This window comes from Amborella trichopoda, chromosome 11 (assembly GCF_054954075.1).
Source record: "Amborella trichopoda isolate Santa Cruz 75 chromosome 11, AtrichopodaSantaCruz75HAP2 v2.0, whole genome shotgun sequence".
NCBI lineage: Eukaryota > Viridiplantae > Streptophyta > Magnoliopsida > Amborellales > Amborellaceae > Amborella > Amborella trichopoda.
In genome coordinates this window covers 41,427,657-41,452,286 of record NC_142346.1, presented here as the reverse complement: position 1 = coordinate 41,452,286, position 24,630 = coordinate 41,427,657, and the positions used below count along the sequence as shown (strand labels likewise).

The 24,630-nt window shown below is 37.4% G+C and overlaps 1 protein-coding gene and 1 long non-coding RNA gene across 2 annotated transcripts; both read left to right on the top strand.

Moving 5' to 3' along the window:
* Nucleotides 1–9,866: 9,866 nt before the first annotated feature.
* LOC148779910 (uncharacterized) lies at nucleotides 9,867–10,382 on the top strand. Its single transcript, XR_016044817.1, has 2 exons — nucleotides 9,867–10,092; nucleotides 10,188–10,382. It is a non-coding gene; the product is annotated as an uncharacterized LOC148779910 (long non-coding RNA).
* Nucleotides 10,383–13,922: 3,540 nt separating this feature from the next.
* Nucleotides 13,923–23,528, top strand: FCLY (farnesylcysteine lyase). Its single transcript, XM_006843000.4, has 5 exons — nucleotides 13,923–14,426; nucleotides 14,662–14,829; nucleotides 20,884–21,243; nucleotides 22,543–22,718; nucleotides 23,115–23,528. The coding sequence occupies exons 1-5, from the start codon at nucleotides 13,941–13,943 to the stop codon at nucleotides 23,383–23,385; spliced, it is 1,461 nt and encodes a 486-aa protein (XP_006843063.2). The 5' UTR covers nucleotides 13,923–13,940; the 3' UTR covers nucleotides 23,386–23,528.
* Nucleotides 23,529–24,630: the final 1,102 nt, after the last annotated feature.

Below are 24,630 nucleotides of genomic sequence, written 5' to 3'. Positions count from 1 at the left end.
TTAACAATCAATTAATTTTCATAAAAAATAAAATAAAACAAAGAATTAAATGAAGAAAACAAAACTAAATTAAGCAAGAAGGAGGAACCTCTAGGGATTTTTTCGTCTATTTTTGGTTCTCCTTTTTGGGTTATGGAACGACTATTTATAGGATTTGATTTTTCTTGATTTTTTTGAATTTTTTGGATTTATCTCGAAGTTTTTGCTTTATCTAATTAAAGAAAATGTGTTTACTGCATCATCATGTCATGTCTGGGCTTGCTAGGCTATGTCACGGCCCGTCCAGCGCACACTTGGGTCTCATAGGGATTAAATTGTCATTTGATGGAAATTTTTATCCGTATGTCTAATTCAGGCGATTCTTGAACCGTAGGAAAGCGCTCGGGGTTTATTTCAAGTTGGGATAGATTTTAGGCCATTTTGGGGTAATTATATTGGTATACGTTCGCTATGGTCTTCTAAGGTTTTTGTGATCTTTTGGCTCATAATCGAGGGTTTTAAGAGTTCCTTTAGCTAGAATTTCGAGGGGTGTCTACAGTTATTCTTCTTTGGCATTCACTTGGGGTACCAAGGTGAATGACAAAGAAGTAGATACATGAGACAAAGAAGTAGAGACATGAGACACTTGGGTAGGCGGTACGCTGATAGATACTTTTGATATGTAAGGCATCGAATTGACACTGTTATCTCCGACAATCGAGATCTAAAGTGACAGACAACATGAACCGTGATATCTTTGAACCGATGACATTTCTTGTTGTAGTCACCATAATGCTATCGGGTTGTTGCAAGTGTAGTTATCTTTGACTTTAGATATTTTTGTTGGGGTTTGGTTCTCCAATCAAATGAGAGTTTGATTTAGAAGAAATGATGGAATGATGAATTCTTGGCTAATTGAACTTCTTGGTTCGTCTTTGATTCCGATTCTTGGGATCCACAGGTTCAGTAGTTTGGAACCTATAGGTTGGTTGTTTTTCCTAAGGGTTTACAAGAATGGCAATCCAGGATTTGGTGGCGGCGGATGCATCATATCCAATTCTCCATGAAACTCCTTTGTTTTTTAAAACATTTTAGAAGGTTTTGAAGATAGATTCAATTTTGAAATAGAAACAGAGTTTCAGGCTACTTTTTAACTAAATAAATTAAGGTTTTTGAAAACTCACAAAACACATATGTGAAATTTTGTAGATGGATGAGAAATTTTGAAAAACAAGTTTGGTAAGAAGTTTAGGCTCATTCTAACCATCGAGCTTTCCTTTTTTCCTTCTTTTCCTTTTTTTCTCTTTTTTTTTTTTTCAACATGAACTTGCCGAGCCTCTACATGGAACTTTCAGGACGATGAATCACAAAGTACTTCTTCATCTTCCAATTTTGGCCCTTATGTAACTATTCAAGGAAGATTTTTTTTTTGTTTTTCGAGCAAACTGGTATCTTGGAAAATATGGGATGTTGCCCCAAGGTGCTCAGAATATCCTTGGACTTTTAATTTTGTTTATCCACTACCACTCCTTTGAAATTCAGATAGTCGAGGCTTCTCAGGTTTTATTTGGACTGATGCATTCAATTTACTTTGTTTTCTGACACCATTCTAACTTGAGAAGAGAAAACTACTTAGAGATTTTGGAGAAGAGACGAAAAGATTGAGAATATCTATGTATTTTTTTCGCACCGGGGTCGCTTTCAGGTGCTTAGCACCATAGCCTTTTTACCAACGCTCGCGGTTCCTTTCGGATTTTTAGCCCATCGGATTTATTTATTTATTTATTCTACCCCTAAGGTCCCTTTCGAGTGTTCAGCTCAGTGGCCTTTTTTCCAACGCTAAGGATTCCTCTTTTTTCTTTTTTCCATCCCGGCGGATTTTTTTTTTTTTTTTTTTGTGCTTTTTGAAGAATATGAAGAGAGAGGAGGAGATAAATATGAGTCAGTGGTGTTTTTTTTTTTTTTTTTGGCACTTAGTCTTAGAAAATAGATAAAAGCTCGATCATCCTTCCTTCTTCCAAGTGGCAAGGAAGCCCTAGTCGTGGTTATCTTTAGATTTTCCTTGCCCCTAGTTGGTATGTAATACTTCCTTGATAGCATTATCAAATTCTTATAGAGTCTTTTCTCTTTGAATTGCTTCACTCGAGACTTAATCTTCATATTTGGAGTCACTTTTAGCTTCCTAGTCCTTAAATCTCTTATTGGGTTGGCTAAGCTTTTTTTTTTTTTTCCGACTCCTTAGGTTGTCAATACCTCGGAGTAGGATGTCTAAGCATAGCATGGATGCCCCACTTAGCTTATTTGAAAGGGAGGAGTAAGTGATCACCTCACGTCTTTTTGATAGTCTTTTTTAGTTGCAACTTCATGTTGCTCTTGAGTATATTGCCTCAAGGCATGTTGGGGGTCGTGAGATAAGGCGTGGGCCTCACCGGTTGCCCCTACTTTATTTTCAGCATCAAGTGAGGGTACCCTTATGAAGTGGTTTGGTGTGGCTACCCCTGTAAGGTCTTCTTGTTGAAATAGTTTCCCTTGAGGGAATAACTGGTTCTTCATCTCACATATGCGGGTTATTCATGTGAAAGTAGCCTAGGTAGTCCCCTTAGAACTTTGAGGATTTTGATTTCTCTTAACTCTTGTAGAGGTGTTGGATATTCAGGAATGATCAAATTTGGGTCCATCGCTTCTTCAATGTTTATTGCTAGATCAATCTTAGAGTCTGATGTAATTGAATTCTCTAGGCTCAGTTCTTCATCCCAAATAGGTGGGTCTGCCAAGAAGTCAAGTGAAGGTGGCCCAGGTGGACCTCTTAGGATCTCTAGAGGTTCAAGTTCTTTCATCCATTCTTGAGGGGATGGATGTTCTTTTGGATTCACCTTAGGGAATAGTTCAGCAGAATCCTTTAAGCTTGACTCTTTCATTTCTTTATGGATTGCACTATCGAGATTAAGGCATTCCTCACAATTGTAGCCTTGGGAACCCCTAGCTTCAGGATCTCGATTGAGCTCATTGATGACTTGAGCCTCCTACAGGTCACCCATTACACTTATTTGAAAGATGAGATTGATTAGGTCATTTTCTTTTGTGGTGACATGTATCACAGGGATGTCTTGAACTTTCTGTACGCTCGTATCTTCAACCGGAATAGAGATTTTTCTTGAATTTTTCTCTTTTTATTGAGTTTCAGAATTCTGACTACAGTTACTTTCATCAATTGGAATTTGAAAATCTATAGCCTCAGGATTTGAGTCATTTGCCTCTGCCCCACTATCTAGGATAGAGGTGTCTTGAGTCTTCTACAAGTTTGTTCCTTCCACTTCAATGGGAATTTTTTGTGGGGTAGTTTGCTCTTCTATTGTCTCTTGGATCATGGACCCTGGGTTAAGGCAATTCTCATCATTTGGTTTCTGAAATTCCTTAGTAAAATATGTCACTCTATCATTGCGGTGGTCATTTTCAGAGCGGTTTATTCTTGTGCCCCAATGACATATTGGATGATTTCCAGGTTCAGATATGACTATTGACTGGTCGATCCTTATCAAATTGATATCGGCTAAGACTTCTCCATCTTCACTCATATCGTTTGACATCTTCTGGTCTTGTCATAAGTTAGCCCCATCTATATCCCTTAGCGGTTCTGAGGATGGCCCTGACTTGGGATCTACTTCAAATTCTTCAATTGTCATCTCTTTAGAGTTACATTCAGATGAATCTTCATTGTAGTAGGGTTTTGTTCCATCATGACTTCATCTGGCTCTTGCCCCAATATGGTTTCATCAGCCTCTTGCCCCATTGTGATTGGTGACTGATCTCGGGCCCTTTCCCTTGCTCTCTCATAATGTGAAACCATTTCGAGTATTGAGTCGAAAGAGAAAGGCGAAATGTTTTTACTGAAGTAAAGTTTATACTCAGGAGAAGCATTCTCTATGGCCATACTGATCTCAAAGCTTTAGAAAGCGTGCAATCAATGACTTTTGATGCAGTCTCTTTAAATCTTTGGACAATCTCTATGAACAACTCGTCATATTTTGTCAGGTGAATACCAACTCGCCAAGGGTCTTTGATCTCTCTCTGGTCCAGTGATATTCCTCGACAAAGGGTTGAAACAATTCATCGGGAGTCTATTCAATATTTTTAGACATCAGCTCTCGAAACCACGTCAAGGGTTGTCCGGATAGGGTGCTCTCAAACATGGCCTTTGGACGGCATGGCTTCTCTTCAAGTTCAGGAACAGTTAACAAGTAAGCACTAATGTGATTTTCAAGATTACCTTTCCTGTTGAACTTGTTTTCGAACTGAGAGAATTCGAAACGCATAGGAAGATGTTCGACATCCTCAAAAACATCCTTGACGTAAGATCTTGAAGGAAACATATTTGGAACTCCGATCTTAGCCAGGGTCTCTTTAAATGTGGTTAGTTCGCCTTTCAATTGGGCGAGCTCAACTGACTCAGGGGTTTTGACCTCAAAAGTATGTTGGTTGCCCAGAACTAATGGCACAATTTGTAGTGCAAGAGATACAGCTGATATGAGCTGCATCAGACTAGAGGCAACCTGAACCTGTGAGATGGCTGGTTTCAAATAGAGAGGTGGTGCATACATGAGGGCCTAAGTCGGGGGGATAATATGGGTAGGTCTGAGAAGCTACCTGGACTGGAAGAGCAGGGGGCAGGAAAGCCAGTGCCGGCGCCTAAAAATAGATAATGGGGGTATGGTGCATTGGATATCTCAGGTAAGGATGACTAGAAACCGAATGTGTTGCCAAAGGGTATAGAGCTGACAAGTGCGACTGACTCAGGGGATACTGAGTTAGAACAAAGGTTGTATAGGCCACTTGTGAATAATGACGTGGGACCAGGGCTGCTTGAAGAGGCTGTATTAGCAATGCCGGCTCGTCGACGGGTTGGAACTCACATGACTTTGATGGTCAAGAGCTAGAAAGATTTTATGACTTTGACTTGACTAACAACTCGATGTCCTAGGTGGGGTATGTGGCTCAATACGGTCAACAGGCCTCAAGAAAGCCTCGACCTTCGGTAAGTTCTGAAGACACTCGATTGAAAGGGACTCGTAGTCTATAGAATTGGATAAGGGTGAACCTTGAGGAAAAGATGCATGACTTGATAAACTCTTGGATTTAGGCGAAGACGTTTGACTTTCTAGTTTTTTCCTCGGTGGCTACCCTTGCTTGAGCCCTGACTTAATCTTCGGAGTACTCTAAGTCTAACAGGTTAGCCTGCCTGATGAGCTCATCATCTGGATTGCTATGGACCTTACTAAGTTAGTGGCTCTTAGAATGGGTCTTTTGAGGAGGTGGGAAGTGTGCCCCTAATTGGGTAGCATCTACTATAGGTTTTGACATAGATGGGTGGTGTCCCTCTAGTTGGGCATCATCAACCTTTGACTTGGACATTTGTGGGAGGTGTGCTTCTGATTGGGGCAACATCTTCCTAGCCCTAGACCTAGACCAAGACTTTGAAGAAGAAGGTGTATTCAAACCCCGGTTCTTTAATCTGAGGTTGAATGCCTTGACTGTTTTGAAAGCTCAAGCCATTCATACTTGTTGAACTACATATGAGTTAGCTAGACTTAGCCCTGGGTGTGGGATTATGAACCCGCTGAAACTCGATATCGACTAACCTGAGACAGGGTAGGCTCAGGGAACTGAGCCATAAGGTCCGCTAGGTCTAGTCATCCAAAGGGGTCTAGACTAGGCAATAGACTTAATAAAGCTGAGAAAACCTTGATCAATCTTTTTTTTTTTTTAATTATTTTATCAAAAGAGATAAATTTTTTTCGTTTTTTTTAGAAAAGAAATAAAGATTTTTTCTAAAAGTTGTATTCTAAAAAGATAAAGATGTAATTAAAGAAGATACGTATGATCTAAAGATGATAAGCATTAATGAAAGAAAATCTAAAAAAAATGATATAGATGGCATAAAAGATGATCAAGATAAATCTAAAGATGATTTAAAAAAGATTAAAATGATCAAGAAGATATAAAAGATGAATATAAGAGAATTTAAAGATATTAAAATCAAGTAGATCTATAAACATATGAAAATCTTGAAAATGGACGGTCTAGATAATGTGTTGTAAGATGCACTATTTCTGGGACTCATAATCTTTTTTTTTTATATATTCATACATCTTGATGTCGAGATGATCGATTAGAGGATTTTACAACATTAAAACAACATAATCTGATGGATTTTTTAGATGCATTTGTAATTCTACATTTTAAGGTTGCAACCTTATATAAATTATTGTGGAAATTATAACCGTCAAAACAAGGGTGTGGTTTGCATTAGGTCCCAACCTTAAACAATCAAATTAAGGTGCACCTCCAAACTTACGTGGACAACAAATTAAGGTGCGCCTCCAAACTTAAAACTCCAAAATTGGTTGAAATCAACTACATCTATAAACATGTGTTAATCTTGAAAATGACAGTTCGGATTATTGGGTTTATGTGGGAATTAAAGGCTGAGTGCATGTAATCAATATTTTCACATTGTGGAATATAAAGATAGTGGGAGTATGATCCTATTGGACCAAGATGGAGAAATATATTTGCCGATACTCAGACTTGGCTTTACATGCTTACCTGGTAATACATCCTTATTACCTGAGCATAGAGTACAACCAATGAGGGTTAGCAGGGCCATACATTGATGAGGTCGAAGTTGCTCAGGATAATGTGTCAAGGGATTGTGTGACTATTCTGCGTGATGGTAAGCAGAGAACCTGTAATTCATAGACTTGGATCATATCCCCTTGCTTATTCGATGACTTTGATAACTCAATCATGAACCCCTGCAATAGTCTGTGGGTCATTGGAAGTGCTGGGTCAAGCAAGTGTGAATTATATCTATAATAGAAGATATAATGTTTTAGCAATCTTATAATTCCTAGACCTAGTTGGATTCGATTCCCATCAAAATTACTTGGAACTAATTACTTTAATGTTAAATGATTTTTAGATTGATTATTTGAATTTCTAGAAGCCTCTGATATTTTATTTTCACAAAATGAATTTAAAAATTGAGAGACATTGAATTTTCAGTATTTAAATATTCAAAAAGAAATTAAAATTATTTTCGATATTTTAAAAATCAATTTTATATTTTTAAAATTCATAAATATTTATGAGGGCCCATGAGGCCCACAAAATCCACCATTGTGATTGCGCGGGGCCCACATAGGGGCCCATATGTGGCACACCCCATTTAGTGGGGGTTCTTTCCTTCTTTCTTTTTTTTTGAAAAGTTTGATATTGAAGAAGGCTTGAATAGTCAAAGATAGTATGCATAAGAGATTTACTCATAAGATAGAAAACTATGATATATTTTTTTCATATTTCATTATTTGATGGGATTAGGTTTAGGAAACTAAAGGAGAAGGTTCTAGCACATTTATTTAAATCATGATAGCTGATTTAAAGATTGGATAATTCAACTATCTCACCCCACACGGTCCCGATCAATGGTCTGGATCTAATCTCCATAAAGATGACTAACCTTAAGAAATCCTAACCTTTGAAAAAATCTATTAATAGAAGTCATTTCTACACTTTTCTCACACCTCGCTCTACCTCTCCTCACACCTCTCTACCTCTCTCCCAAATGGTTGCCACGTCACCAGCGCGCTTCTCTCTCATCTATCTAAGATCTCTCTTTCTCTACTTTAGAAAAACTATTGAGAAAGAAAGAAAAAAATATTGAGAAAGAAAAAAGGGGCACCACGTCACCGTCTCACACCTCTATTTCATCTATCTAAGATCTCTCTCTCTACTTCAGAAAAAATATTGAGAATGAAAAAAGGGGCACCACGTCACCACCTCACCTCTCTATTTCATTTATCTAAGATCTCTCTCTCTACTTCAGAAAAAATATTGAGAAAGAAAAAAGGGGCATGCCCAAAGCTAGGTGCTAACCTCTGTCTTCTGTAAGGGTTGCCACGCCACCATCTCACCTCTCTCTCTCATCTATCTAGGATCTCTATCTCTCATTTAGAAAACTATTGAAAAAGAAAAAAGGGGCACACCCAAAATTAGGTGGTAAGAGGGAGCACCTGAGAAATAAAAAAGGGGCACGCCCAACGCAAGGTGTTAAGTGGGAGCATGCCCCATTCGCATTGAAGCCTTAAGCTTTGTGCTATCGTTTCATTGCTCTCATATTAGATTAAGGGTTTTAGTCAAGGTTTTTTCATACTTCAAGGATCTGAGATAAACCATTGATCCCGTGCGCTATTGGATGAGGGTTTTCTCATACTTCAAAGATATGAAATAGACCATTGATCCCGTGCACCATTGGAAAATAAGACCCAAAGTAGGATGTAGAAAGTCCTATTGAGGTAATTCTTTATGATTTGCAATATTAAGTTTTTTTTGTTCCCTTGAGTATTATGTGCTTCATGATTCCAAGATCAAGTTTATGCAATTTCAATTATGTAATAAAGAATTGTTAAAGTGGCATCAAGAGAGAGTCCTTAAGAACCCCTTGTGTTTTTATTTAGTTATTTATCATAATGTGTTAGGACTTGAGAGTAATCCAGGGGGTGAAAATAAAAGAAAAAAAAAAATTGTAATCGGTATACACTTACCCAGGCTATATAGTCCGACTTTTACGGATAATGTGTTACAAGATGAACTACTTTTAAGACTTAAAAAAATCTCCTTTTTCCTCCTAACCTATAAAGATGTATTCCCAGCATCAAAACAACCTTTTTCAAAGGATTTTTAAAAGTGCACCTTAATTCTATATTTTAAGATGACAACTGTATATAAAAGATTTCCTCAAAACAAACCATACCAACTAGATATAACTAAAAAAGGGGAACGGGTCCATTAAAAGGAGAAATCACTTCCTTGGAGATCTCTTTCACACACATACGAAAATAAAAATAAACCAAATAAATTTATCTAAAAGTCAATTAGAATTAGATCCCTCGAAAGGCCAAACAAATGAAAATCCAATTAGGAAACAAAAGCAATTAAAAAAGATATATATCAACATTTCAATTACATAAAGATCCTTGGAAAGGACAAACAAACAAATATAAAATTCGAGGAAGTAAGCGTAGACCACTATCAATAAATTTGTATCAACAGTTCAATTGGAGATGGATCTTGGATAGAGAGAAGAAACATATATGACATGTTGCTGAAAGCCAAATGTTTCAGTGTGGCCTAAAATTCGAAAGCTTCAACCTTTTTCAGCTGAAGCAAAAGCGATTTCGACAACACTGCTAAGTTAAGTTTGTAAAGAAGCAGCCTGCAGAAATACCTATACTTTGTGGTGTTCCACTTCAATGTCCGCTCCTCAAATTCAATAATGAGACACCCCTTCCCAGTCGAATCAAGAGAAACTCACATCAAATTGAATAAAGAGACGCTCCTTCCCGATCAAATAAAGAGAAAGTCACCGTGCATTATCATCAGCACATTAAGATCTGCAAAAACCTTTCCAAAACTTCTCCAGTATTTCCCAATGCCCAATTCTATCATTTTCTCTATCATTTCTCCTTGTGTTAAAAAAAGCGAAATCGACTCGGCCCGAGTGTGTTCCTCAGCTTGAGTGTGAAAAACTCATGCGAGTTGAGGTCATGTTAAAAGAAAAAAGAATAATGAAATTAAATAAAATTTATATTATAATAAAAGAAATCTATGACCATTTACCTTTCAAATAAGGTGATCACAAAATTAAGAGCCGTAGATAATTGAGATTCTCAGTTGGTTGAAGCAGCCGGTTGCATTTTTTACCTTTTAATATTATTTTATGAGTTGCATTTTTTATTTTTTTAATATTATTTTTAACTGTGTGAGGTACTACTTTTTCAATCTCTCTCGCCTCAAACATAAAACCAACTCTCTCTCTCTCTCTCCAACCCACTCCTGTTCTGCAAAACCTTTACTGTCTCCCACTCTCGCTCATCGACACCAAAAGCTTTCCCTCTCATGGCGGGACAGTCTCTCACGACCTATGAAACCAAACGTAATACGATCTCATAAAAGCTTTCCCTCTCATGGCGTAACAGTCTCTCACTACCTGTGAAACCAAACGTAATACGATCTCATGGGAACTCCTGCAAATGCCTGCTAGTGACCGGCCCTCATGTGAGTTCACAACCCTGAATCCTTTTTCCCCTGGATCCCCCAATAACTATATGTGTTTTTATTTATTTATGTCATGCCGTTTTCTCTAACTTCAGGGGAATGGGAAGACCACTTTGGTTATGAAGGTCCTTGAATCGCTCAGAGCCTCCAAAACCCAATTTGAAAGTTCAGGGCTTCGAGCGCTTATTCTTCCCTGCTCATTTTATGCGCCTTTTGAAACTCTCTCTCTAAAGTTACTGTGAATTTTTCTTTCGAGTTATTAATTAATTTAAATCAGTGAATGTTGGATTTCAAGTAGTGTAACTACTGTCATTCTATCGGGTTACAATCTTTGAGGTTTTTATTTTATTGAGGTTTGTAAAAATCATACTTACTGTAGATTTGGAAAATATGGCGATTCATGGAATTCTTGTTTCTTTTATTTGTTTTTTTTGAGGAAAAAAAAGAAAAGGCCTTTTTTTAATAGTTTATTGGGGTTTCATATTTTTATTCATTGGGTTGAGTTTTTTTACGTTCCTGAGATTTTTATTTATCTTTGTGTAGAAAGGTTTATTATGGTTTAAAAATGGCATATATAAATGTAGGTTCATGTGACTGAAAAATTATCATTAGCCCACAAAACAGGGTTTTTTTTCCATTTTATTATTTTATAGAATCGAATCACTTTTATTTATGTATGACTGAATGGTGGAGTAGATAAAAATTACAAAACAAAAGAACAAAAACAAATAATTAAAAATACATCTAATGCAAACGAAATTTATAAAGCTTTTTAATGGCAGAAAAGGCCTTCACAAAGTCCTGTAAACTATGCTTTAAAAAAGCAAAGTAAGCGCTTTAATGGAGGAAACAATACTGGTTTCTATAGCATTAGAGAAGCAAAAGCAAGTGCTTAAGTGCAGGGAACCCTAGGGTTCGCTGTAACTGTTACGCCATGAGTGCGAAAGCCTTATCAAACTAAAACTTTCATGGTTTCCCGCCCAATATAGACCTTCGCTTATTCTTGCGGGAGTATCGAATAAGTTAGCACCGCACGCATCAAACGTACAATTCGGTCTTGTGGACCACCTAATCTATGCCTTTTTTGGGCACGTAGATGGTGGTCTAACCAGACCACCTTTAACTCATATTCTTTGCCTGGGGGTGGCAATGGGTTGGGTTGGGTCGGGTCCAGGTCTGGGAGGACCAGGACCCAAATCCAAAAATATAATTTGGGACCTGGATTCGAAAATATAATGTGAAGCCCAGATCTAAGTCTAGACCTAGACCCGATTGGATCTAACCCAAAATTAAAATATATGTATTTAAATATATTTAAATATTTTTTATAAATTGAGAAATGTGGGACCTGAACACGACTGGACTGTTCAAGTCCAAGATTTGGACCCAGAACCCATACTTGGACCCGGGTCGGGTCTAGCTATCGGTCCCAGATTGGGTGTTGGGAGAGGGTCTGAATAACAATTGGGGTTCATGCAGAGAGTAGGATTGGCTTGGGGTAGATACAAAAAATAACGAATATGTTTGTGTAGAGAGAGAAGCATTGGAGCGAGGAAAAAAATAGTTAATAGTTCCACTTGAGGGAGAGAGATTCCTAGTTTTAGTTTTGAGCGACAAACCTAGTATGTAAGATCCACTCTGTATCCCAAAAGCTAAAAGCAAAAAAATTAGAAAATAAGGTTTTTCAAGTGGGGATTTAGAGGAGACCCAAAAAAATATTACATAAGCTAAAAAAAAAAAAAATTATATAAAGGAGGGTTTTAAGGGAAATCGGCCTGGATCTATGCCATCCCAAACCCACACAATCGATTTCTATTAGAATCGAGACAATCCAAATCAGATATCGCTGTATTTTAAAACATTGGTTGCAATTCACCTCATAAAACCTACTAGCCAACATTCAACTAAAAAATTGTCCAACCGGCACCTACTATTAAATTGTGCATTCATTGTTGTCCATTCTTATGCAATTTTATTAGGAGAAGTATATAGAGGGATTGTTTACTTTTGGTACAAGGATGTGGATTGTTTTTTTTTGTTTATTATCAGATTTCAAATCAAGTGGATATAAGAGTATCGTTGACTAGATTTAGTGTTCAAAAACTCAATAAAGAAAATGAAATTTTAATTGAATATTTAACACTTAAGGATAATTGTGACCTATTGATAAAAAATTATAAAATGGTTTCCTAGTGTACAACCCTATTTTATTGTGAAAAAAGGTTATATAAGGGTGAGGCTCTGAATATTAAATTATGGCCTACCTCGAATATTCACTATAAGAGGTTGGTTCAATGCTATTTCGACCTCATGATATATGGATATGGAAAAAAGAGATTTTAAGTGCGAGCCTTCAATTGGATTGCTTGTTCTGAAAGAGCGCTGACAGTGGATCAACTTAAGTGCAGAGGCATTCCTATACCGTATCGTTGCATTCTATGCTTAAGTGAAGAAGAAAATCACCCACACCTATTCATTCACTGTGACCTAGCCTACAACTTGTGGATCAGATTCCTCAGCCTGTTTGGCTTGACATGGGTTATGCCAACCTCCATTTACGGCCTTTTCCACTTAACCGACTGTTCTCCCTGACCCAAAACTGGGAAGCTTCTTTGAAAGGCAACTATAGAGGCCACAACGTGGACATTGTGGATGAAAAAGAATGCAAGAATCTTCCGTGGAGTCTATAGTGAAACCCATGCCTTGTTTCACAAGATCTAAACCCTCGTGATCTTCTGGACTACCAATCACAAGGCCTTCAAGGATCTCCCTACCTCTCAATTCTTCACGAACTAACAGCAATTACTCCTGCTCCAACACAATCGTCCCACTCGCCCTGGGGGCTGGTCACCTCCTCCACCCGATGCTATTAAGTTCAACTTTGACTGTTGTTCGCGTAGTAACCCTGGTCCCTTGGGGATAGGGGGGTTTTGAGAGATCACCAGGGGAACACCCTCACGTCTTTCTCCGAACAAGTAGGTTAGGCTGGCTCACAGTTTGCAGAATCCATGGCTATGCTCATGGGTATTAACCTCTTCAATCCTATGTGTGGTCAACCCCTCCTGGTGGAAGGGGATGTGCGCAACATAATCTCTTCGGCTGCTTGTCTTGTTTCTCCTCCCTGGTACCTCGTCTTGATTTTTGACGAAATTTCCCACCTCTTCAGGGATATAGCCGTCTCATAGATGTATATTTGGAAGGAATCAAATGGCCTGGCAAACTGACTAGCTAAGGAGGGAGCGATTACACAAGCCGTTGCCACTTCTTAGCCCCATGGCTCAGTTTTACTAGCTAGTACTTTTACCTTTTGTGTTTATATATGCTACAACTATCGCTGCTTGTCTTTTTACATTGGTGTTTCAACCTCTGCTCCTGTTTACGAGTTTTAGGCTTTCTTTTTAGACATCATATTTGCACAACACCTCACCCTTGAGGTTTCCTCATTCTTCGACTGAAAGGCCCAGCATGTGGGTCCTCTCGGTCTACCTATGTATCTTTTCGGCCTTTTAATACAACGTTAACTTTATCAAAAAAACAGAGAAAGATTTTAAGTTTTGAAATTAGTGCTCTTGTAATATATTATCTAGACCATCAATTTTGAAAATTTAAAAGTGTTTATAGATCCACTTTGATCCACACTATTTTAAATTTTATAATTAGAGATAAAAATAAATTTTCAGTCCATTGTAAAGATTTCTTGTTCGGATACTATTTGAAAGTGCGCCTTAATTATGTTGTTTAGGGCCTCAGCCTTATATAAACCACATCCTTTTATTATTTTTATACTGTACAACATTCGTAGACAAATGCGGCCTTGATCACCTGCCTATGGGCTGGTGAGGGAGTCCATGGGCATGGAGAAATGGGGCCTCCTCTTCTCTCTCTTCCTCTCCCTTACTTCTTTCTCTCTCATCACCGCTTCAGGCCATCGTGTCTGCATAATCGGGAGCGGAATAGGGGGGAGCTCTGCTGCCCATTTCCTGAAATCCTACTCTCTCTCTCCTTCCCTTGAGATCTCTGTTTTCGAGAGGAGAGAGAAAGTGGGTGGTCGCATGGCCACTGTGGAGCTCGCAGGTGATACCTTTGAAGCAGGGGCTTCCATACTCCACCCCAAGAATTACCATGCTCTCAATTTCACTGAGCTTCTTGGGCTCGGGCGGAGGGGAGATAACGATGATTCATGGTTTGGTGTGTGGGATGGAAAGGGGTTCGTGTTCAAGACCATGCCTCCATGTCAATGGGTGGTTCTCAGGAAATTGGCGTCTTTTTTCAATTCTCTCCTCATGTTTGGTCGATATGGTTTCTCTCTCCTCAGGATGCAGAGCTTCACCCTGGTCTCTCTCTGCACATTAACATTTTTTTTGGGTTCTTTAGGATCAAATTTACTTTATTCTTGGGTTTTAGTCTGTGAGTGTTTGCCATTCTTTTTTTCTTAGCTCAAGTTTGATTTTGTGTTTCTCTTGTTTGATTTTGTTGTACCCTCGGCTAAAGTGGTTTAATTATTTGTTCAAATCGAACATGAATTGGACATGCTGAAGTTTTGACCTTTGGGTATGACGGTTTTCACAGAGTGCAGTGGCGAATTTCTTGAAGTACTATGAAGACTCGCGGCCGATTTTTGAGTCAGTGGAGGAGATGTTGAAGTGGGCTGGGTTGTATGGACTTACAACTCAGCCATTGCAGGTCGAATTGGAACAAGCTGGTCTCTCTGATCGCTTAATATCAGAGCTTGTCACTGTAATCCACCTACCCCAAGCCAAAACTTAATTTGTTTGACTTTTTTATTCAATTTTATTCTTTTATTTGATCAAGAATATATGTCCTGTGTTACCATTTATCACAAAAGAAAACCTCTCCTGTTTCTGTGTAACATTATTTCTCCATGTAATTAAATTTATATTGGACTAGCCCTGAACTTGGATTGTCCTACATTTTGACGTCTTAAGTTAGAGCTTTGTTTGGTAGATTATGTTAGGGATTCTATCTGCTCGCATCTCTCATTGGCAAATGGTGATCTGTATAGCATAAAGTATCTCTACTCCATTCATATGGCCTTTCTTTAGCATCGCAAGTTGCATTTCCAGTAGTAAATGTAACAGATTCTAGAGGAAATATGACTGTACATCAACGTAAAAAGTTTTTGTTATTATTGCTATAACTTTACATTGTGGATGCAACTTTACAGTAATATATTTTTGGCTTAAGATTGTTAGGTTTTTTTATTTTCTTCTATTTTATTCAAAGTCAGACATAACAAGGGTCATTGTGAAGGACATTGTCGGACTTAGAAATGTGGAACCTGAGGCTAATAGCTACTATCGATATATGATTGTTATCTTGATTTATGAAAGCTATGTGGATGTTCTCAAACATGTCCTCCCTCTGGGAGCACACTTGGCTGAAATCCAAAGTTCCAACCTCTTTGAGATGAATACTCAGATGTGTGAAAATTGAGATTCATTCTTAATTGGTGCAATATCCCACAAGTTTTTTGTTTAAGGCAGCCTCGCCATTTTGATCAACCCTTTGGATTGGCACTATCAGCTCTTCAAGTCCCTGCTACCAATACTTAACCAGAGTGGAAAGCAATGAATGACGTTAGCATTTTGTCTAATCCTTTATTTATTTTATAATTTAGAGAGCACTACCAGTTCTAATCCATTTTGATCAACCCTTTGGATTGGCATTACCAGTTCTTCAAGTCCCTGCTACCAATACTTAACCAGAGTGGAAAGCAATTAATGACGTTAGCATTTTGTCTAATCCTTTATTTATTTTATAATTTAGAGAGCCACATATATCCTATCCTATTAGTTGTAACTCTTTTGTTAAGATTTGGTGTTTCCAATCACTGATCATTTCATTTATGTATCTGAGAAGAAAGATTTGGTGGGATACTTCCTCTGTGATTAAAGCTCTTTTAGGTCTCTAATGATCTTATTTAGGATATTTCAGATTGCTTATTTACATCTATTGGCCATATGAAAAGTTCTCCATATTTGGTGTCTTTATACTCTTTTAGGTCTTTAATGATCTTATTTAGGATATTTCAGATTGCTTATTTACATCTATTGGCCAAATGAAAAGTGCTCCATATTTGGTGTCTTTATATCACCTGAAATTGTTGGTGTTTAGGATCCCATTTACTAGCTATTTGTAGACCTGTCACGGTAATTAATGCATCCTGAGAGGCGTCGCAGATTTCTTACCATAATTGTTCACTTCACCAAGTTTGTTGAAACTTGAATGTGCTATTATTGTAAGATAATCTTTTCTTCTTTCCCTATGTTTAAATAATTTTATCATTTTATTACTTGTATATGTTTTTTTACTTTTTTTTTCTCATATTTCAAATAAATATTTGGAACAACATAAATGGCTTGAAGACCTTAGGTACTTTGCAACTGTAGCTATAGAAGATTGGCCTTGAGACGCAAAAAGTGTCATGAAAGTATAACTGCAATTCCATCCTCAACATCAGTGTTTTAAAGCTCGCCCTGGCCAAGGTACTCGGCCCTTGGCCGAGGCGAGTAACTCAGTCAAGTCTACTTCGACCAGGCCAAGTTATGTACACCCCCAAAATTGTTAAAAAGTCAAAAAAAGTAAATTTGCCAAAAAAAGTGGAAAATAGAAAACAATAAAGCATGCAATAGAAATGATTAGAAGACTAAAAAAGATGAAAAAAAACCATAAAAGATGGATTGTTGAACATTTTGATTTATACCTTGAATATTTCAGAAAAAGTTCCCAAATCATCTTAAAAATCATCAAAATTATCTAAAAGAAAAATTCTAAATAATATATTATTATTTTCCAAATGTTTTGCATTTTTTAAATATTTTTTGTACTATTTAGCTATTTTTGGGTGCCCCTGCGAGTTGGACATTCCAACTTGCACCTTCCTCGCCCTGCAAATAGGATAAGGGCAAGTTATGCTGCTGAGTCCTAGTGGACTCGATCGAGTCTAGAAACATGATTCAATAAAGTTATCTTAGGCACATGACCCTTCCCAATGCATCTAAAGTCATAGCAGTTGTTCTTTCTTTGCACTATATTGCTTAGATAAAGGGCATGGTAGGTTTTAGATAAACAGACCAAGTTTACACAATAGAACAAAAACGAGGATGCCCTCAATATGACACGAATCATTTTACTCTAGACAAGCTTCATACTAGTCATTATGCTAAATTTTGTGTTCACTTGCATATGTAGATCATCATCATCATCCTCTATCCCAACAATTTGGGGTCAGCTACATGAATCATGTTCTACTATTTTGCTCCATTATCCTCAGTCAGACTATAAATCACCATATTTCTCACTACTTCCATCCAAATCCTTTTGGGCCTTCCACTTGCCCTTTTAAAGCCTTCCACTTGAACTAAATTACCGCTCCTAACAGGTGATGTATTAGGTCTGTGCTGCACTTGCATATATAGATAAAAGGAACAAATAAAAAATATAATGGGTATTTATTGGGATATATTTTAACATCTAGTGAAAGATTAATCACTTGTATCCAATTTTGTTCTTTTCCATCATTTGTTTGATCTTGCATAATCTCTTTAAGTTAAGCAAATTATTGGACTCGATTCTGGTTTATTATGTGTCTGATTGAGGGGAGACTAGTGCCTTGGAAAAGCCATGCTTGTCTCTTTGGAAACGGTACATTCACTACCATTCTTTGAAACAGTCCAATAAATTATGTCTACTGCTATTTCAAATTCCATTTCCAGTGGCCAAGAACTTAAAAAGGACTCAAAGGGAGTTCTTAGGAGAGATGGAAGTGTTACGACACAAATACAATATGTTCTAGTGGGAGGATCTTTGCTAATCAAATCACCATGGTGGGATGGGGATCAAACACCTGAAAGAAATGACAACGCCCTTTTGGCAAAACAGTATTAATATTTTGGGGAAGAACCTCAATCTCTCCAAGCAAAGCACTGGATGCACCTATGGGGATGAGAGACCGTGGTAGATACAAAGAGATTTTTGATGTTGGGGGCATGGAGAGGCAGGGTCTCACGCTTGTCCAGATTAGCCTCTGATCTTGGAACACTGTTTTGGGATTGTTTCAAGATGAATGGAGGAAGAATTATGCAGCTGCCTACCAATTAAATGAGAAAGAACTGTGCTGTCCCCACTTCAAGAGGAACCTGAGCGAAGAGGAGATAGAATATTTATGTTCTATGCTTGGGTGCCTGCAGGAAAAATTTATTCTAAAAAAGGTACCCGTTCTCTCAGATCCTTAAAGACAAAATGTATTATAGGGATGGATCTCTTGTTGTTTTATGGGGTAGCCTCATCCTGCTCCCGCTCCACATCGCTCCTCGTCTGGTTGACTACTATCATAGATAGGATTTTTTTTTTTTAGACTACCTCTAAAGATTAGGATGACAAACCCATAGCATTTGTTTCTTGTTTAGCGAATCAAACAGTGGGTCTCTACAACGTTGGATTTGGGGATTCATTCCTTAAGTAAGATGTCTTCAATCAGGTCCAAATTAGAGAAGTGTTTCCTGATTCTTTCATCCCGGACAATGCTTCCTGGGAAAGGATGCTTTTTCTACAAATTATGCAGGGCTATCTCGTGGGATTCTTGAAAGAAAAACAAAGAAATTACTAGATTCTGATTTCATGATACTTGTGAAATGCATCAAGCAATATTTAATCATATGGATAAAGTGGATCGTTAGCATTATTATGTTTCAATGCGAAGGACCCAATTTGTAAATGGAAACTAGTAACCTGTATCATATAGGATAGGCTTGATTATACCTTGGGCCATTTGGGAGTAAGCGAAGGTCATCTATGTTTGCTGGTTTAATCAGAGATGATCACATTAGCACCTTCATTACTTTATTAGGGGCACAGGGCCTATTGGGATTGCAGGTTTTGGAAGCGGAAGAAAGGGCCCTCTTGATTAGCCAAAGGGTTCTCTCCTGCTACTTCTCAAGCCTGCTGATTTTGCGGAAAATTTTCTTAATGTCATGTGATGGGCTTTCTGAGTGATAAACTGCTCTTAAAGATTACCTAATATCATCATGGAGGGAATAGAGTGATGGGTATCTATCTCTTTCTCAAATGTGTACAATGAAGCCAATGGCTAGGAAGTTTCTTACCTGTGGGATGAGTATCAGGGGCAAGAGATGAGGGTCTTTTCTTGATTTTGGTGGGGGACTTTCTCTTTTCTACAACTTATCATAGTGGTAAGATCATGGTATTTGAGGGCAGTGTTCTAGTTGTGACAAATTGTATCAATTGTTTTCCTTATTTTAAACTACAGATTGTAGTGAATGCTTATAGATCTCTTTACTTACGAAAAAATTTAGAGATCTATTTATGAACATTTTTCACTTTTGCTTCCATTAGCAATTTGTCATTTTAATAAGAGAGTTGAATATAGGTTCCCACTTAAAACTGTTTTGGGTTTGAGCCCGTTGCACCCAAACAAAGAGTTTCTACTCATAACTAGTGCGCACTAGAACCTAGATGAATACTCTATTCTATGGCGAAAATTCCAATTTTTCAATGCATGGCTTTGTCATTTCCTCGGTTCCAGGACATGAAAGCTTTGGTGATACTTCTGCTCAATTCTGGTACCAGTGGATAACTAGGATTTTTGGGATTATGACAGCACAACTGCTGAGATTGCCTTATGGCTAAAAAACAAGAGACATTGTTTTGTGAGGCTGCTTAGATTGCCTTATGGGATGGCACACAAATTGGGTTTCCTTTGCCACCACTTTGGATTGTTCACAATTCCTTTTCTTGTGATGTACCATACTGACCATGATCTGGATGCACTAGACTTTTTGAGGATGCTTCCTTGTACCTTTAGATAAAGAAGAGTAACAATGGATGTTTCTGTGGCATGGATCCTCTATCAAGTCCTAGGAACTTTTAATTTTTCACATTTAACTAGTCAATTGATCTATCGCATCGTGCACGAGTATTCTTAATTTCAGTGATGCTTTGATCATGTCAAAATCTTGAGAGTAATGGCCATATGTTTTTCACTTTATATGGCGTTCAACTTCTCTGTGTCACTGTTTAGAGCCTCTTGTAATTATTGTATATCCTTTGAGGATTACAATAAGCAAGAAAGGAGTCTGTTTTTATTTTTCTTACCTAGGAGCTTTGTAGTTTTTGAGTTCCAGTATGGTGGCCATGCCAACCCCTGCCAAAATTTAGGCTTGCAGTATTTAAGAAACAAATCAGTATCAGGTGGGTCGGAAAGCAATTCCTCGGTTATACTAATTTTCTCATTGTCATGCATCCTCTACTGATTCATAAGTAACTAACCATTGAATTTATGCTCTCTATTACTCGCCAAATCTCCAAAGGTGAGAGTGCTTCCATACCCAAATCAAGGCGTAATAGCCACTACAAACCCCTGGAGTAATGGAAAATCTCTCTCTCTCTCTCTCTTTCAATTGATGATGACAGAATTTCCCTGAACTATGCCTTTTTTATGGGAAATTCGAAGAGGAAATGTGCATAAGTACATATTTGGAGTTAATCATATGTCAAGATTCATCATGTACATGGGATTTGATGGGAATCCAAGAAACCCACCTTCTGAGACTATATCTCTTTGCAGTAATGAAGCATTTATTGTCATGTCCAAATCTTGTTCAGTCATTTTCTTCTTGTCAATTGGTTGGATGCCTTCGATGTTTATTTCCCTTAATCGTGTTATGTGAGTCCATCCCTGTTTATGTATGATTATTTAATTTATTTTTCTCATATGTGCCTATGAATTCTTGGATGAATGTTTTCCCACAGGTTATTATGAGAATTAACTATGGTCAGGATGTAAACATCAGTGGCATGGCTGGTGCAGTTTCTTTGGCAGGCTCTGATTCTGGACTCTGGGCTGTGGAAGGAGGCAATTGGCAGATGGCTGCTGGCTTGATCGACCGCTCAAATGCTTCTTTGTTTCTTCAAGAAGAAATAATGTCTATTTCAAATCTTGGAGATTATTACGAGCTTAACTCAACCAAAGGAAACTCTTATCATTGTAACATTACAGTGGTTGCCACCCCTCTAGATGAGCTTAACATTAGTTTTTCTCCTCCAATATCAATTCCAAAAAGGAAGCTGCAACATACACATGCAACATTTGTAAGGGGCGTTTTGAATCCGGTGAGCCTTCTCTTCTTTTTATACTCTTTTAGGTAAGAACATTGGTGGATTGTAATTTGTTTTGTATTGATCCTGTACATGTTTTATAATGAGCTCATAATGATAATGTCCTTTGAAAATCTGGTAATTAATGGAGAAACTAAGTGAGTTAATTTCCCAGTAATCAACACCTTCTCTATGAGCTTATGTTTTATATTGAGCTCCCGGCTTGTGGGAAGCCTATTTTTTGAAACGTGTAATTCTTCCTCTACTCAAGATAACAGTTAACTGAATCAAGGAAAAAAAATCAAACACCCTCTCTATAAAAAAATCATGGTAGTTATGAAGTAATTTGTTTTCAAATATCTAAATATACAACTAATAGCCAAAATTTTATTCTTTTGAACGTCTGTCTTTTGCCTCTCCCTTAATCTTGTTCATTGTTTAATCCACGGAGAAATTCTTTTATGTGGAACAAAAGAATTGTATCACTGTGCATGCTTTAACAAATTGAGTACACTAGTTGAACTCCAACTTGGGTGGAAATTTATGCATAGGAGAGCTAATGCAGTGAGCCTCCTCCTCTTGTTTTTATACTCTTCTGCACGAGAGTATTGATGGTTTACGTTGTATTTATCCTGTACATGTTTTATAAAGAACTCAGTGATAATAATATCTTTTGAAAATTTGGTAATTAGTGGGGAATTTTATTTCAATGAGTTAACTGCCCAGTAATCAACATCTTCTCTATGAAAAAATATTGGTAGTTATGAAATAATCTGTTCTCATATATCTAAATATACAACTAATGGCCAAAACTTTTGAAAAGTTTGGGAATTGCATATTCTCTTGTAACTTCTACCTGTCACCACCCCCTTAATCTTCTTTATTGTTTGATCCAAGGAGAAACTTTTTTATGTGTATCACTGTTCATACTTACACAAATTGACTGCACTATTTGAATTCCAACTTGGGTGAAATTTTATGCATAGGAGAGCTAATGCTATTTGCAGCGAGTACCTTTAGTTGAAACTCATATGCATGTAATATGTGTTTTTATCATAGAATAGAGTTACTATAATAATTTAGGATAAGTAGTGTGTAGCAAATGAAAAAGTTTGCTAAGATTATAGAGTGTATTAAGGAAACTCGCTGTTCCTTGCGGAAAAAATAATAATACTAGAAACATTGAGCTCTTACTGAGCTTCCTTAATGCACTCCACATTCTTAAAAGGAAAATCTTTTAATACCCACTATTTCTCCAAATATTATAAATGACAATTCCTTACTTACTAATGATTGCTTGTTATTACTTCCTAGGGATATTTTGGGTTGAAGTCCATATCTGAGATTCCCAACCTTGTTGGCACCGTCGAAGTGCCGGATCTGCCATTTTCCAGTATCTCTGTTCTAAAGGAATACAGCAATGAAGACAAGGCCTATAAAGTATTTTCTCGCGTTCCAATGAATGATGATCTGCTGGATCTTATTTTCAGGTGACCTCCCCTTCTCTGTAGGATTCCCATGTCTCTTATGATGCATTTCGTCTCTTGGATAATGGGGATGGACACAAGGGTCAAGAACTGTGTTTTGGGTTCAAAACTTAGTTTACATGCCAAAGAAAAAGCATTTTAACAATTATCATGAACGGGTCTCCTATATATTAGGGGGTTGCTTCTTGCTGTAACCTCGAGGTCAAATTTCGAAACCCCTTTACATCAACATTAACAGAAAAAGCTACTTTGTTTTTCCAGATTTGTGCACTCCACTCCCAAGGAAAATCTCTTTTTTGTTTTCGGCCAAGTAAAAATTCTCTTATTTTACGTATCCAAGCCTGAGAGTAATACGGAGTAAGGATTATGAAAAGTTGACTTTTACCATTATTGTTTCAGTGTCAGAAAAGAGGTGGTGAGGATAAATTGGGCTGCTTATCCCCACTATGGGGCACCAGAGATCTTCGCTCCAATCATTTTGGACCAATTACACTTGTATTACATCAACTCTTTTGAAAATGCAGCTAGTACCATGGAAACCAGTGCTGTTGCAGCTGAGAATGTGGCAAGGCTCATCTTGTCAAGGCTTTCAAGCTCGTTAATAAACGAGTCAAAGGGTTATGTGGGTACTTCTATATCTCAAGAAAGAATGCATGTGGATGATCTCTAATGATGTTATGTATTAAATTATCGAGAACGAAGAAAGTTAAAATTTTCGTTGGAAAAGTCTATTTGTACATCAAATATGTATTCCTATTTTGTATCAGATTGTTACAAACGTGTCATCGATTAGGAAATGTGTTGTCATAAAAATTCTGAAGTCGAGGGTGTTTCCTGGGATCTGTGACTGGTTAAGGTGTTGATGATTGAAATATTATTTCCTAAGTTTGATTCGTCCCGCCCGCCGAACAACTCAAAAAAATAAAAATAAAAATAAATAAAAACAAAAAAAATATTTTGGAGAATTTCAGGTTGAGAGCCGTGGTTGAGTGCAGCTGGAGTCAACACTCGAATATTTAGCGAATTTTGGTTTCTACGTTCAGCTTAATTTCAAACTGGGGATGTGTACAATGACCAATGTCCTGGTTATGTTCCCACATTTTTTTTTGGTAAGTGGGGAGAGGGAATCATCAAGTGCTAACCAATTAAGCCTTAGTTCTTTTTCTTGTGGCTGAAATACTTCCTAGGCTTTTTGAAACTATTTTCTATCTCATTTCGTTTTTGGCCAATTGTATGCTTGACCAATTCCATGCACGTTGAATGAAATTTGTGCCCCAATTTAGTTAAATTTCAGACAACCCTAAATTTAGTCGCTTTATGACTAAAAGCTTCCCTGAGAAATATCAAATGAGCATTTTAGTAAAGTATATCTAGAGATGCATTCCTTTTCCAAGATCAGCAGTTTCAATAGTCTTTTTTTCCTCGCATTTCAAACTCACTAGCTTCATTTGTTCGGGATTGTTTTTGTCAGTCAGATCGGATGAAGTTTTTCTGAATTTGGTTGAGGTGATGTTCTCGTCAAATTGAATGAAGCTTTTCTGAATTTGGTCGAGGCTTGTCTGGGCTTTTTACCAAAACAATCTTGAGCGATCCTCGTTCAAATATACCCTTTCCGCATCCACACACACACAACACTCACAGATTTGTTAGATTCTTTGAAATTTTGTGCGACGGGTTCTGGTTACATGCTTTGCCCAAAGAAATTGTAACAAAGAAAGAAAATTAAATTAAAAAGAACAAAGGAAAATTGATGACAATATTTTCATATAAAAGGACCGCGAACCCAAATTGTAAATACAACTCTAACATGTAGATCTTTGGTTAATGGAAAAAGCTCCTGTCAGCCCATGGGCTCATGGAACACTGTAAGTCCAACGGTTCAGATTGAATCTGAACCAATCCAATGATCACAATT

Coding starts and splice junctions, on each gene's coding strand:
- FCLY (XM_006843000.4), top strand. CDS start 13,941: ATGGGCATGGAGAAATGGGGCCTCCTCTTCTCTCTCTTCCTCTCCCTT. Junction 14,427..14,661: donor GGATGCAGAGCTTCACCCTG/GTCTCTCTCTGC, acceptor CGGTTTTCACAG/AGTGCAGTGGCGAATTTCTT. Junction 21,244..22,542: donor TAAGGGGCGTTTTGAATCCG/GTGAGCCTTCTC, acceptor ATTACTTCCTAG/GGATATTTTGGGTTGAAGTC.